This window comes from Heliconius melpomene, chromosome 1, assembly GCF_056956725.1.
Source record: "Heliconius melpomene rosina isolate 202511_hmr_F chromosome 1, ASM5695672v1, whole genome shotgun sequence".
In the NCBI taxonomy this organism is placed as follows: domain Eukaryota; kingdom Metazoa; phylum Arthropoda; class Insecta; order Lepidoptera; family Nymphalidae; genus Heliconius; species Heliconius melpomene.
This window is the reverse complement of record NC_140389.1, coordinates 8,530,228-8,545,150: the sequence shown is the minus strand read 5'-3', so window position 1 is coordinate 8,545,150 and position 14,923 is coordinate 8,530,228. Positions and strand designations below refer to the sequence as shown.

Below are 14,923 nucleotides of genomic sequence, written 5' to 3'. Positions count from 1 at the left end.
TTGTCGATTACACGCGCGCGAATTAAATCGAGTGATGCGAGTGCCGCTGCCGAGTGTCGACTACAGACGGCCGGTCATAGGATGTGGGGTTACGCATGGGGCGTGAGAAAATAAACTGTGGGAAACAGTGGGCGTCGCGGCGCGCTGTAGTAAAACATTTGATATTGTATTTAGTGAACCGAACACTTACGAATGCATACGCCGGCCGCCCGCGCCCCCCATGTTGTTGTGTGCGTGATAATGATAAATAAGTCGAGTTCACGGAGCGAAAAGGTTGCGATGTGTGAGGAAGAGACCGACGATTGACCGGAGATCTCGTGGGAAACGACCTTTGTTATGTACACTGTTATATAGATTAGATAAAACAAAAAATCACTTCTGGAATTTAATAACTCGCGATGGGAGTCACTGGGCTGTGGCGGCTGATCGAGCCCGCCGGCAAACCTGTGCCGGTAGAGACTCTTGAAAACAAAATCCTTGCTGTTGGTAGGTGTTCTATATGTCAGTAGTTAAATGAATACTTTCCAAGCTTTGTCGAATGGATTAGTTTAACATTTTTTTTATGATAAATAGACATTTCAATATGGTTGCATCAGATGGTGAAAGGATATCAAGATGCAAAAGGTGCTCCTCTGCCAAATGCTCATCTTATGGGATTATTCCAACGACTTTGTAAATTACTATATTTTAGAATAAAGCCTGTTTTTGTATTTGATGGTGGATTTCCAGATTTAAAAAAAGAAACTATTGTAAGTAGTTCATCTTATAAGTCTTAAATAGTTGATTTTTTAATCTTGTAAGAAAACAATAAGTCGGTAAACAATTATAAGTCTTCTGCTTTTGGAATTTTACTATTTCTTTTGCTCTATATTTTTTCACACAAGGATTGATTAAATACCAAACATAATATAAAAGATGTGTACAAATAAACTATCTATAATAAAATTGTTATTATGATTTAGTGCTGTCTGATTTATATAATTAATTATTTTTAGGCAAAAAGGCAAGATAACAAATCAAAATATTATTCGCAATCAGAAAAATTAAAAAGGGAAATAGCACTTATATTGGGAAAAAAGACAGCCATCAGTGCATTATTAGGTAAACAAATCTCACCAAAGAAAAATAAACAAGCGGACAACAATGATGATCTTTTTAAATTACCTGCTTTACCTGAAAAAGAAGCCGAGACTGAGTCTGAGTTTGAATCTGAGTATGTTCTATATGTATGTAGTAAATCATTTTTTTGCTTATTTTGTTATTGACCACATATCTAAGCCAAAAACTATTTCAGATCTGAGGATGAACAGAGTACAAGTGCGTCATCCATTGACTTACATTCAGTTGATCTTGAATCAGATAAATTCAAAAACTTACCTTTGAAAGAGAAGTATGATTTACTTGTGGAATTAAAAGAAACAAGAAAAATGAATTCATGGGGAAAAATGCATACCTTACCAAAGAAAAGTAATAATTTTTCTGATTTTCAAGTAAGTTCTCAAATAATATTAATGGTTTATTTTATGTAACTAACAAATGAAATTATAACATTTTCTGTGAAATATTAGATGCAAAGGTTGCTTAAAAGACGAAAATTACAAGAATGCCTGGAAGAAACAGAAAAAGAAATGGGTGATGGATGCATGTCTTTAAATGAACTTGAATCACTACTTAATGAAGAGGGCATAGACACTAATGTAGATAGCTTGCCAAGTCGGCGTATCGCATCTGACAACACAACTAGATATTTGCTTATAAACAATGTTAAACAAGCTTTAGAAGATGCTAAAAGGAGAGAAATGGAAGTGAAACAAAAGGAATTAGTGGAAAATACAGATGTTGGAAACTCAACCAATGAAATAAAAAAATCTCCTAAGCATGATGAGTTAGAAGATGATTTACAAAAGGCTATAAAGATGTCTTTAGAATGTGTTGATGATCCTGATACAAGTGCTTGTACATCAAAAGCAGATGATTCATGGACCTCTTATTTAACAGATACTGATTATAGTGAGGATGATGATGGTTTTGAACATACAGACATGTCTTCTGCCAAAGCTTATATAATGCAATACAGTGATTTCACTCACAAGGCTATAGATAATTTAGTGATTTCCAAGCATAACAATAAATACAAACAAAAGGAATCAGATGTTACTAAGATAATAGAGGAACTTAATCAAGAAAAGACCATCATTGAAGACAATATTGAGTTAACATCTGATGATGAAAATAATGAAGAAAAAGTTAGTAGTTTGAAAATTATAAATATAAAATCAGAAAATAAAGTAATCAATGAGAGCACGGTACAAACGATAACTCTAAAAGAAAATGTATGTGACAAAAAAGAAATTAACATAAATGATACTGAAGCTTCAATAATTTTAGTAGAAAATCCAGGAAATGAAATTATATCTCTTGATACAAGTATAGAAGATGCATCAGAATGTAATACTAAAAATGTAAAGTTGGAAAGTTCAATAAGTGTTACAGAAGAATCTGCTAAAGAATCAAGTTCCAGTGGAGATGAATTTGAAGAAGTTTCTGAGAGTGATCAACCTAAGAAACCATTTATTGAGCTTACTCTTAATATGGGAAACAAAGTAGAGAATGATATTTTCGCAGATATATTTGATAAAGAAGACAAAAAAGATACTACACCTAATATTAAAAAAGCTGAAGTTTCTATTAGTGATAAAGCTGACGCTAGTATCAACAGTGATAATAATAAAAAAGATAAAGATAAACCTGTAGATGCGAAAATAAATGAAAAATTGGAGCATAATGCAAAAATTGAACAAGATAAAGAACTTTCTCCTTCAACGACTATCGAAAATGTTCAAAGTGTAGAAAATAAAAATGTTAACCCTTCAAATGAAACAATTGTTAAAGAATGTGATAACAACACAACCAAACAAGATAATGTTACAAATCAAAATGAATCAATTACTATAAAAGAAAAATGTGATGAAGAAATTAGAAAATCAAAAATACCAGAAAAAAACCCTATATCAAGAGAAACATTGAATACTATTGTATCAGAACTTGAAGTACAAGAAGAAGGCTTATTTAAAGAAAAGGGTCGCTTAGACCGAATTGGTAGGAATATTACTGAACAAATGACTAAAGAGGCTCAAGAATTACTACAAGTGTTTGGAATTCCATACATTATAGCGCCAATGGAGGCTGAAGCTCAATGCGCTTTTTTAGAAAGTGTTGAATTAACAGATGGGACTATCACTGATGATAGTGATATTTGGTTGTTTGGAGGGAGAACTGTTTACAAAAATTTCTTCAATCAAAAAAAGCATGTTCTACAGTTTTTGAGTGAGAGGATTGAAAGGTCTTTTAGTAAGTAGATTTTATTAATAACAAAATATTATTGTGTATTCCTACTACAAAAAAATATTTAAATTAAGTTACTAAAGAGTTACGATTAAATTTCAAGGAATAAGATAATATTTAATATATATTCATGTTAGAGATTTCTGACCACTAACACTATATATTTTTATGTAAAAAAAAAGTTATATTCAACTTAATATTAAATTTACCATTATACAAAACAATTTCTTACAGATTTAACCAGAGAGCAATTAGTACTTTTAGCTCTATTAGTTGGTAGTGACTATACAACTGGAATACAAGGTGTAGGTCCTGTCACTGCTTTAGAAATCCTAGCATCTTTCCCATTCAATAAGAAGAAAATAAATATGGAAATGACTAAGAGTTCTAATAAACAAGCACTGTATCAAGAATTAGTAATTGGTTTGCAAGAATTTAAAAAGTGGGTTAGAGCTGGAAGGCGCACTGATAATATTAATTTGAAGAAAAAGCTAAAAAATGTTTCCCTTACAGATGATTTTCCTAGTGTAAGAGTAAGTAACTTAAATTATTTTATCAAATATAAAAATATATTTAGCACTGTATGATTGGAAAAATAATGAAAATAAAAGTATACTAATAGTATAAGTGACCTTGTGTACTATAATTTTTTATATATTTATAAATTATTTGTAATACTTTTTAGGTTGTCCAAGCATACTTGGAACCAAATATCGAAAGAAGTGAAGAAAAATTCACTTGGGGCGAAATAGATATCACAATACTAAGAGATTACACCAAGTCAAAGTTTGGATGGTCTCAAAACAAACTGGATGAAATTATAAAACCAGTGCTGAAAAGAATGGTTGATCGCAAGACCCAAAAGAGTGTGTATGATTACTTCAAACGAAAAGTTGAACTACAGTCATTAGAAGATCAAATGAGTAAAAGAGTTAAAGCAGCAGTACAAAAAATGGGACCAGAAATGCCTTTAGACAAAACTAATGAAACAGAAATTGTTAAAATTCCAAAGAAACGAACAGCTAAAACGAAAACCGATGATTCTAAAGCTGGTCCCTCTAATCCTAAGAAAAGCAAGAACGAAGAACTTAAAGAATTAAACCATATTGTTAAATCATCTGCAGTCAAAAGTATTGAGTCCAAATTAGATATAAAAATTCTGAAAAGCGATAGGGTCCAAGAAATAATACCACAAAGGGAAAAGGACAAACAACATTTATTAGAAAACAAACTAAAAGCTATTGAACTGTTTCGTAAAACTAAAATAGATCGTAAGAAGAAAACTACTAAAAGAAAGCTGCCTGTACCCAAAGATAAGGCTGATCTCTCAGAAAGTGACAGTGATTGAGAATTTAGATAAAATCCATATTGGTTTTTAATTTTTGAAAGTCTAGTCTTCTGCAAGCGGAAGAAGTATGGAGATCTAATTGAAAGTTTCTTTTAAATCAGAATTGGTACTTAAATAAAATATTTTTATAAAAAAGTTATTGTTTACATTCAATTATTTTCAGATTACAAAGTAGCTTGAAACTTTTGTTATTATTTTCTAGCTTCAATTTGTATTCCGGGTAGGGTAGGCAGAGGGAACCTGGGAATCTAGTGATAAGACACTTTCATTCCCCACTTTCCTTCAAATCTGGAGGCATTGCGTGTTGAGTAGCGGAACTTAGCCGCGCCTCATCCGATTAAAAAAATAAATACATAAAATGTTTCATTTGCTCGAGTGGGAATCGAAACCACAACCTGTCGCGTTTACAGTCGCACGCTTGTGCTACTGTGCCACAACGGCCTCAAAATTCATAAATTATGTTACATATATTTCATTTGTTACATGAAAACACAAATTACGTTTTCTAAGAGTAGTTAAATATTTTTTTAAAACGGGATTAGTGTTTAAATAAAAAATCTTTATAAAATAGTTAATTTATTGTTTACACTCGACTGTTTTGAAATAACAAAGCACAGTTTAAAACATTTATATAACTTATAATATTATATGAAATAAATTCCTTAAAATAAACAAAATACAGCAAATAATCACATAGAATAATAACACAAATAACTAAGTAATATGAATAAAAGAATGACTACAAACTAAACTAAAATCATTTTACACAATAATAATATGTGGCTTGTAAATTATTATAATCAAATTTGAAATAAAAAATAATAAATATTCTTTTCAATAATGCATGTTGAAATATCAGTTTGTACATCTCAATCATCATCAATTCTTCATGTGATTTGGAAATATTAAAATATATGGGATATAAAAATGTTAAATATTGAAAATGATATAAATATAGTTGTTAATAATATATTTCTGGAAATTTCTTTAAATATATAATAATGTATTAGTATTCTGAAGTTAAAATCTTGCAATATGACTAAAATATTTGATTTATATTCACCATCATGATTTTCAATATATATATATTTTAATAAACAGAAAGAACATGTCTTGCATTGCATACAAAAGTGCGATGTCAAAAGGAATTGAATGTAGTACCTACAGTACTATATAGTTAAATTATCCCGTTATGTATGTACATACTGTCTACGATAATTGCACACTATTTAATAAAAGTAGTCATTAGCACTAACCCTTTAAAACATCTCATTCGTTATTACTATTGTTTATTTTAGTTTCAATAATTAGTAAATAATATTAAATGATAGTAAAATTATGTGCCATCTTGGCTCACACACGCCTGATTGCACGTTCCAGGGTCAATTCCCACTTGGGGAAATACTTTTATTTATATACATGTAGTTGTGGTGGGGTTGGTCGGCTAATGTAATTGAGTTCCACCACCACCTTGAAGACTACTTATGAAGAAAAAATACATGCGTAAATAAGTTTCATGTCGGCATTTTAATAAAATTTTATTTTTTATATGCAATAAAACACTTGTAAACTTCATTTTTAGTAAAATTGTGCATATTATATGTAACACAGATAACATATAAAGTGAAATTTCATTCACACTTAAGTACTAAACTGGTTTGAGTAAAAACAAAGTAAAATATTGATAAAATTTATTTTAGAGCTACATTTTATTTAATAGCCAGTTTAGTTAGGCATATAATGTCATATTGATCGATCGATTTATATGCTTGTAGCTCGCATACTAACTAGTTACAATTGTGGCCTAGCTTGCTAGTTACTAAATTTTTAATGATTCCGTAATAAATATAAAACTATTATAAAAAGTATAAAAATTTAAACATCGCTAGACTTAAACTGCTCTTCATGGAAACCGTCCAAGTACTTGTCCACTAAGCCATACATTGTTATAGCCACGTCTAAATATTTGTATGTTTGTTTCTATATTGTTGTTGATTAACTCTAACTCATGCATTCTTTATTTTATAAGCTTCCTGTGGCATATACTATTGAGTAAGTGTCTATTACTTTAACTATTTAGAATATACATTTACTTTGGTAATTAGTTAGCAAACAATTAAAAGAGCTACAAGTATATTTACGACAATCTTAGCATGTCAAAGAATATAGATCTGACATGATTTTTTTAAAATTATAATTTCATATAAGTCAGGCCAGACCGTTAAATTTTATATATCTATATAAATCCAAAATATTTTTTATATACAAAAAAAGTAAAAAATCCAATGGGAAAAATAAAAGTATACCATACTTTAGCTAAAATACCAACACATACTAGGCAATAATTAGAATCATTCGAAATGCTTCACGCTGTTTCCCGCATATAGAAGAGTAGGTAGAGGGAGTGTTAAGTCTCCCCACTTTCCGCCACATTTTAAATATTGTGTGTTGAATGGTGAAGCTTAACGCCGCGCCGTATCTCTTTACCAGAATAATGAAACAAAAATAATTCATTCCCCCGAGAGGGAATCGAACTTACAACTGTCTTATTAACAGTCAAAAGTTCTGCTCATGATGGCCTCTATTTTATGTCGCATATATATTATAAACTTTGAATTATACCCTCAATAAATAAAAAAAAATATCCCCCATTGGACACATAAATAACCTAAGCTTAATACTAAAAGAAATGGACATTAAACGTCTGTATGACTATCAGTTTATTTACGATAGAAACTTTTACACATTTAATCACATTGTGTACAGCAGTCTCACAATACTTTGAAGTATCAATCCATCAATCCGTTGTATCAATCGATCTCTTTATTTATTTATTCTAATGTTCAAACACTATTGCGTAAGTAGTTTTACAAACAAACTGTTCACCCGATATGTGAAAAATTACAATTTGAGAATTTAAAAAATAATATTTGGTAGTTTTTCAAGAGATAATTTTAAATGCAATATAAAATTCTCTAACGAAAAAAAACAAGTGATTCGACAAGTAATGTAGAAATTAAAGGCCATCCCTAATTTACATCACATATTACGAAAAGGTGAAAGAGGTATTTCGTGACTTCACTTTTTGAAAATATAAACAAAAATAATTTCCGAATTTTGCGATATATGTGACGTCAGGCAGCAGTCTCAAAAATATGACTGTCTGCGTCCAGAACGAGGAATTTAAAAAAACATGTAATTATTTTGATATAATTTACGGATCGCCTCCTACAATACAACGCAATGTGCTAAACACATCATAATATACAAATAAAAAAAACAACACGAAGTCATCTACTGTACCAACAAGCAAACCAATAGAGAAGTTAATCAACTTTGACCACACTGTATATTTTCCTTACAAACCAGAAACAAGCCATAAAGCCTATAGTACCAGTAAGCAAGAAGAAAAGGAAAACCATAATAAATGTATATCCAAAGTATAAGAATGTTGAAGCGGCATCATCAATGTTAAGTTTAGTGACAAAATAATGGCAGCAGTATACAAAGAGGTAGCCAGCAGTGGATCCAGAACTGAGGAAGGCCCTCCACCACCAGTGGTAGTCCTCGGCACAGAGGTGGAAGTAGCAGAGCAAGATGGTGGTCTCCGAGCAGGTGATGACAAGGATCACGAACACGAGGAACAAGAATCCGAACATGTAGTACATCTGGAATTTTATATAGAAATTTATTTACTTTTTTTGTTCATTTTTACATCATAAATTTTTCATAAAGACAGAACCTGATATTTCAGTTAGACTTCATTGTAACAAATAGTTGTATGTATTCAAATAATGAATTATAAGGTACACACTATAAATAATCTTAATATTGTTCAGTTTCAATAAAGCTTTTATCTGAAAATTTCCACATAGTAAACTATTTCCACAAAGTAAACTACAAAATATATTTTAAATTTTATCCAAGAAATTCTAAGAATATAACAAAAAATAAAAAATGTTCAGTCTTATAAACAATCAAACAACTGACCTGGCTGGACCAAAGGGAATTCAGAATAAAGAACAGCTGTATGAAAATGCATCCAAAGGGTAACACTCCTCCCATAACAATGCCAGGTATGGGTTGAGTGTAGAGGGACTGTTCCGGAATTTGCCGCGGGATTTGATTTGTACGCACTGGGTGTTCTAGAATCTGAAAAAGAAGTTTATTCCATAAATAAATTTACACAATTACCCATTTTACTATATTTGAGTAAAAATATGCAATTTAGAAAACTTTGGTGACTTAGGTAGTAATTAGTATATGTTAGTTCTAATTCATAATTTTTAAATCATTACTTTAAACGGAAGTAGGAACGATATAACGTCATATAGTTTTGTAAACGAAAGTCAAGTGATTAACGCTACTTTTTAAAAATATTACCAATATTTGTACTAGTGCATTGGACTACATTGGACAATATAATATGTCTGGGTTTTCTCCATATTGAAGTTAAATTGTTTTGAAAATATTAATTTGCAAAAATAGAGAGTATATAGAAAAGTACACACAATAAATATTATAAATAAATCAGCTTCACGGTCTAACCCGCACAGAGCCAGGGTAGGCAACTACACACACACTTTCATCCCCATTTTCTGCCGAATTTTTCGAGGCAATACGTGTTGAGTGGCAGAACTCAACACTGGGCTTTTGTCTTCTTGCCAGAGCCAAGAAATGAAAATATTAATAAATAATAATTCATTCCCTCAAGACACCTTTGTGCCCCTGCACCACGACAGACTCAATATAAATATTATAATGTTTCAAAAATTTAAAATACTATTGAGAGATAATCAGTTTTATATTAATAGCTAATTACAATTAATATATTAATGTAATGTCAGTATTGTTGTTATCTAAACAACGATAATATTATGTCACAATTATTTATGTATACATAGAAAGATCATGAAATACAAAAAAAAATTGAAATAGTAAGTAAAACTTACCCGTTTCCTAAATCCAAAGTAAGCTCCAATGAAAGTCAAGGGTACAGACACTCCGAACCACAGCGCTAACAGCGCGACGAGAGTTGAAAACGGTACTGCAGCGGACGAGCCTTTACCCCACAGCACTAGGTTCATTATAAAGAACAGAGAAAATACCACTCTGGAAAGATTATATATTTATGTTATAATTAGGCATATAGTAGTATTAGCCAATATTGGGATTCCCTTATATTTATTTTATTTCGAATAATATACTGAGTAAACATTGTTAAAAAATATAATATAATATCTTCTTAATTTCTTAAAATGTTATTATTATAATTATGATGTCTTTCAGGTTTCAGCTGTATCCCGTAAGTAGCAGGGTAGGCAGAGGGGGCCTAGTGTTGTGACACTCCGATCCCCACTTACCGTATTTTTCCGAATTCTGAATGAATTGCCTGTTCAGTGGCGGAACTCAACGCCGCGCGTTGTCTCGGACACCAGTGCTGAGAAATGAAAATATAAAATATTTCGTCGAGTGGCAATTGACCCGACGACCTGTCGCGTTTACTGTCATACGCTTATGGCCTCGCGCCACAGCTGGCCTCAAAATTATGTGAAATTAAATCATAGTTTCATATTCATAAAACAAACACGATGATCAAAATACACTAGACCTACTTAGCGACCGCGTAACTGGAAATGAGGAATGATTATACTTTAATTGATTTAATTTCTTCATTCTGGTAAACAACGAGCGTTTTTCAGTTCCGCAACTAAACATGCTGTCATGACACGAAAATTCGGTGGAAAGTACGAAACGAATTGGGTTTTTTCTATCTACCTCCCTATAAACGAGATACAGACTACTCACCCTGGACACACCATAGATGTAAGCAATATGTTGCTCTTCCACCGTCGGCCCCCGAAGCTCTTGTAGACGCGCGCGCTGACGTAGCCGGCGGCGGCGCCCAGCAGCACCCAGGCCACCAACGCGCACGTCATCAGCGCGCCTCGGTTGGCGGGCGACAGGAAGCCGAGGCACGCGAACGCGAGCGTCACCAGCGTCATGCCGAAGACCTGGGTGGTGGGGAGAAGTATGATTTAAAAAAAAGGTTGTTTTAAAGGTGTGACAGCATGTATTTAAAAATTAATCTTAGCAAAATTGCCTCTGGTGCCTTTCTTCATGTATGTTTGAAAAAAAATTAAAAAACGGACCTGTGATCCAGATCCTAGGAAAACAGCAAGTAGCATGCCACGACGAGGTGGTCTGAACACATCTCCATGAACAAGTTTCCAGCCAAATTCCTCCTGAAATAAATATTTCAAAATATTTTTTATAAATATACCACTTATTTCATTAGTAAAAATCATTATGATGATCATTATAACTAAATAATTACTGTACTCCTCTCTTATCGACTATTAAAGAGTAGGTTTTAGGGTGTAACTTATAATCAGTGTTGATTGATATTCTAGCCTAAATCATTTGTAGCTCTATTAGTTATGTTAGATTGTTCAATGAAAATCAAGACTTATTTATTTATATAAATTGTACAAGCAAACTATCAAAGTTATATTTTAACCGTATAGCATAATTGGGTATAAAACACTATAATGCATGATTTATGATCAATATAAAGTTTTTTTTTTAATCTAATTTAAGGGCTTTGTTGCTTATGCGAATATGTCGCCCTGGTAAGATTAATATAAACAGTTAAACAAAAATAAAAACAATGAAATTTAAAAAAAAACATTTCTATACTAATATTAAACCTACCTGAGCATCTTCCCCACATTCCATTTGGTTATATCTTGCTATATCCTTATGTAGAGTCCGAAGTAAAATCATAGCAACCATGCCACTTAAAAACAAAACTATCACTAGTGAATTTAATATTGAAAACCACTGGATATTCGTTTGTGGCATAGATTCCAGGATATAGTCCCATCTTGATGACCATTTTATGGTATTATTCTTAATGTATGTGACTCTATATGTGTATATTATATTGAAGGTTTCATCTCCTGTTAGAGTATTAGGTATTTCTAGGGGACTGTTGCGTGAACTACAATCTAGGCTGTCTGGGTTGCGGTGGTTGATACTGGCTGGTTTAACCTTAAAAAAATAAAAGCAATATAATAATCATCTTTATAGTCTATTATATGTAACAGATGGAAATTACTTATTGTATATGCAAAGGTGGAAATCTAAAACTGGAAATGAAACATCCCTAAAACTAGGTTCTCTATGCTAAATGCTGGTAAATAGTAGTATAAAAAGTAAGAAACATTTAAATGACATCATAGTTATTATAATCCGACACAATTAAATTGTGTGTAAGTGTTGAATCATATGCCTATTGAATAGAGTATGCTAATTTTACAAACCTGGAACTAATATGCGTAACTAATCTCTAGAGATTTCTTATCTAAAGTATATCTCTTACAAAAGTGACCATCAAGTAAGGCTATTAAAGTATGAATAAATAATGTTCACATATTTAAATCTTTGTTAGTTACTATCTATGCCTGCGACTCGTGTCCGTATGGGAGAGAAAAGTGATATAAATGTTTTATTTATGAACTTATTGAAATCCAACAAATACTAATTTCTGAAATTAGGGCCCACAAATGCACAGATAAAAAAAATACTTTGATAAATTTGGGTGCATTTAGTTATTAGATGATAAATTTTTTTTTAATTTATATTTTTTTTATATACAGTGGGAATTAGTAACATTTTCATTATATGTATTGATATATTTATAGCACATATTTGTAGGTATCCATGTTTTAAATTTACAAAAACTCTTATCATTTTTGCATGTTTTACTGGCTTTTGTGAAAAGCTATAATTATTGCATCATTTAATTAAAAACACATTGTTTTAATTACTTTGTCCTTGAGATAACATAGCAAATTTTTTAATGAGTATATACTTCTTTTGAGTACATAAAATACATTCTGAATTTTGGGTCTTAATTGATCACCATATTGCTGATATACATACAGCTCAAACGGCTGGATATAAAGGGCAAAAATGTATCATATATTCTTAGGAAGTGTAGAGAGCACTAACAGGATTTTTCTTTCTTATATCTTACCTTGGCAGATATAATCCTTCCTCCATTATCTCCAAAACCAACTCCCCACTCTTGCTTTAGCCCACTATGGTATGTAATTTCCAAGTCAACATGGTTGAATAGATAATATGTACCAAACGGACTGGAAGCTGTATTCACTATTGGTGTACAAGTGTCCTGTAAAAATGTTATAATTGTAAATACAGAAAATAATAAAAAAATATCTATAGTTGGATATGAATACTTGAAAAAGGTGCTATTTGTATTGTTTTATTAATGATACGCTTTCTAGCTAATTTATCACTATACCACTAGGTAGAGGGATGATTCAAGTAATCATTTCTTTTTCCTTTCATTCCATTTCTTCTTCCATTTGTTCTTTTTCCCGATGCCAACAATATCTATCATAGTGACTACTCTATTCTACAGCATCTCAGATAAAGTCTAATAACAAGTACAAAGCAGCAACACATTATATTGAAACTATTACATTTGAAATCAGATTTATTGAAATGCAAATACTATTGATATTTCAGTCAACAAAGCACATGTTATGTTATGTGAGAAGAATAGTTGCCTAGTCCATTTGACGATTTATATTATATTTCAAACATTTTTTAAAATTATTAAACTGATAATTTGTAAAGATAATAATTATTAACATTTCCATTACTAATTGTGTTTGTTTTATCAACAATGTATCTATGAATTGTAAAATGATAACAATACAATTACTGTGAACAGTAAAATATTTATAAAAGAAAAAAATATTGAAATCCCAAATATATTTCTGCATTAACATTAGAATAAATTAACAGATTTAAATTATTGTGATTAACATGGCTATTAACAGATTTAAATGATTGTGATTAAATACAGATAAGAACTGTGATTTGTATATAATATGTAAAAGTGCACTCACCAAATCTTTTCTAACTTGACAACCCATAGGGAATCCAGTACTGCAATAAGTTTTACCTCCCTCATTAACTAAATAACACCAAGTAACTGGCATGTTATCAAGAATCCAATGGTGTTGATAATATAGAGCCATTCCCATTTTTAAGAGATTCAATTTTTTTATTGACTCAGGATCTGATCCTTTGTAGACTTTAGTGCACACAACCTTACAGCTTTCATCATGAAGAAAGTTTAATTTATATGGACTTGGCCGAATCCGCTCTCCGAAAACTACTTGACCAAGATTCTCAACAGGTGATTGGGTTTCATCAGAAAGGCAGAAGTCAAAGTGGTGGTACTCAAATGGTATAACAGACTCCTCTGTATTTAGTCTATTTACATATAGAGGTATTTCATTCTGAAAAAATGAAAAGTTTTTAACATTTTTAAGGTACTATACCACATTTAGGCATCTTTCCTTAATAAGTATGATAAAAATTAATACATAAAATTTATTTAGATAATTAAGTAATTATAATTAACTATAATTTATAAGCAACATAAATCAGAGGCATAAAAATATATTTCAACTAATGTAAAGCGTAAATAAAAAATTGTTAACAAAAAAGAATTAAATTGCATAATAAGATATCCATAATATTCTTACCAAACCCATGCTTATTAAATGTATTATTATTAGTAAACGTGGTTCGGCATTTTACGAAGCATGATGGAAAAATAATTACGACGGGTAATTTATTAGTGATTTCTTGTACTTACTTTACATGTTTTTCCATTGTCTTCACCAGCTTTGCAGTAGTTTACTGGGGCTAATCCTGGTAAATAAAAGGCTCTAATAGGTGTCAACAGCAGTAATGCGCAAACCACATACAAGAATAGAGACATGGTGTCTTGTAGTTTTGTGCTTAATATAATAAATTTCTTAAGGAATAATATCATAACATGTATCCATGCGAAAATGAAACCTTCATAATCGTTTATCACAAAACAAACAAATTAATACCGGGGATATTACCCGGTTTTTTAATGATTCACAATAATCCTATCCCGTCGCAGTTACTCTTAGATCGAAAACGTCACCACTAAATGCCAGATTATTAAATCTATCTACAGATTATAAAATTCATATATTCTAATGTTGCCATTTACAAATTGATGTGTTTTTCGTAAACTTTGAACGGTGTAGTACCGTGGTTATAGAATAATTAAATTTTAATCCAGACTGGGTGCCATTGCATTTTTGTGATATTTCCACTCAATATCTAATTAAAGAAGATATAAATTTTTCA

The 14,923-nt window shown here is 31.1% G+C and overlaps 2 protein-coding genes across 4 annotated transcripts; one reads left to right on the top strand and one right to left on the bottom strand.

Annotated features, from left to right (window-relative positions):
• Positions 1-73: 73 nt before the first annotated feature.
• mus201 (rad2 superfamily protein mus201) lies at positions 74-4,825 on the top strand. 3 transcript variants are annotated; one of them, XM_085192879.1, is made up of 7 exons: positions 74-486; positions 574-749; positions 996-1,213; positions 1,295-1,490; positions 1,569-3,351; positions 3,580-3,878; positions 4,031-4,825. In XM_085192879.1, exons 1-7 carry the CDS (start codon positions 399-401, stop codon positions 4,691-4,693), a joined length of 3,423 nt encoding a protein of 1,140 aa, XP_085049005.1. In that variant the 5' UTR covers positions 74-398; the 3' UTR covers positions 4,694-4,825. The 3 variants fall into 3 exon arrangements, with proteins under 3 accessions (XP_085049005.1, XP_085049014.1, XP_085049023.1); XM_085192888.1 differs by having other exon boundaries at positions 597-749; positions 4,031-4,824; XM_085192897.1 differs by lacking the exons at positions 74-486; positions 574-749 and having other exon boundaries at positions 1,002-1,226; positions 4,031-4,824.
• Positions 4,826-5,252: 427 nt separating this feature from the next.
• On the bottom strand, positions 5,253-14,732 carry TM9SF2 (transmembrane 9 superfamily protein member 2). The gene is made up of 9 exons (XM_085192910.1): positions 14,394-14,732; positions 13,636-14,031; positions 12,735-12,890; positions 11,408-11,746; positions 10,846-10,938; positions 10,502-10,707; positions 9,646-9,805; positions 8,684-8,845; positions 5,253-8,361 (listed from the first exon to the last, which is right to left on the bottom strand). The coding sequence occupies exons 1-9, from the start codon at positions 14,571-14,573 to the stop codon at positions 8,020-8,022; spliced, it is 2,034 nt and encodes a 677-aa protein (XP_085049036.1). The 5' UTR covers positions 14,574-14,732; the 3' UTR covers positions 5,253-8,019.
• Between the last annotated feature and the right edge of the window lie 191 nt (positions 14,733-14,923).

What these genes read in the sequence shown, in the direction of transcription:
- mus201 (XM_085192879.1), top strand. Translation starts at nt 399, where the DNA reads ATGGGAGTCACTGGGCTGTGGCGGCTGATCGAGCCCGCCGGCAAACCT. An exon ending in ATAATTTTTCTGATTTTCAA is followed by an intron (nt 1,491 to 1,568) that starts GTAAGTTCTCAA and finishes GTGAAATATTAG; the next exon opens with ATGCAAAGGTTGCTTAAAAG. An exon ending in ATGATTTTCCTAGTGTAAGA is followed by an intron (nt 3,879 to 4,030) that starts GTAAGTAACTTA and finishes AATACTTTTTAG; the next exon opens with GTTGTCCAAGCATACTTGGA.
- TM9SF2 (XM_085192910.1), bottom strand. Translation starts at nt 14,573, where the DNA reads ATGATATTATTCCTTAAGAAATTTATTATATTAAGCACAAAACTACAA. An exon ending in GAAGGATTATATCTGCCAAG is followed by an intron (nt 11,747 to 12,734) that starts GTAAGATATAAG and finishes TATTTTTTTAAG; the next exon opens with GTTAAACCAGCCAGTATCAA. An exon ending in AATGTGGGGAAGATGCTCAG is followed by an intron (nt 10,939 to 11,407) that starts GTAGGTTTAATA and finishes TATTTATTTCAG; the next exon opens with GAGGAATTTGGCTGGAAACT.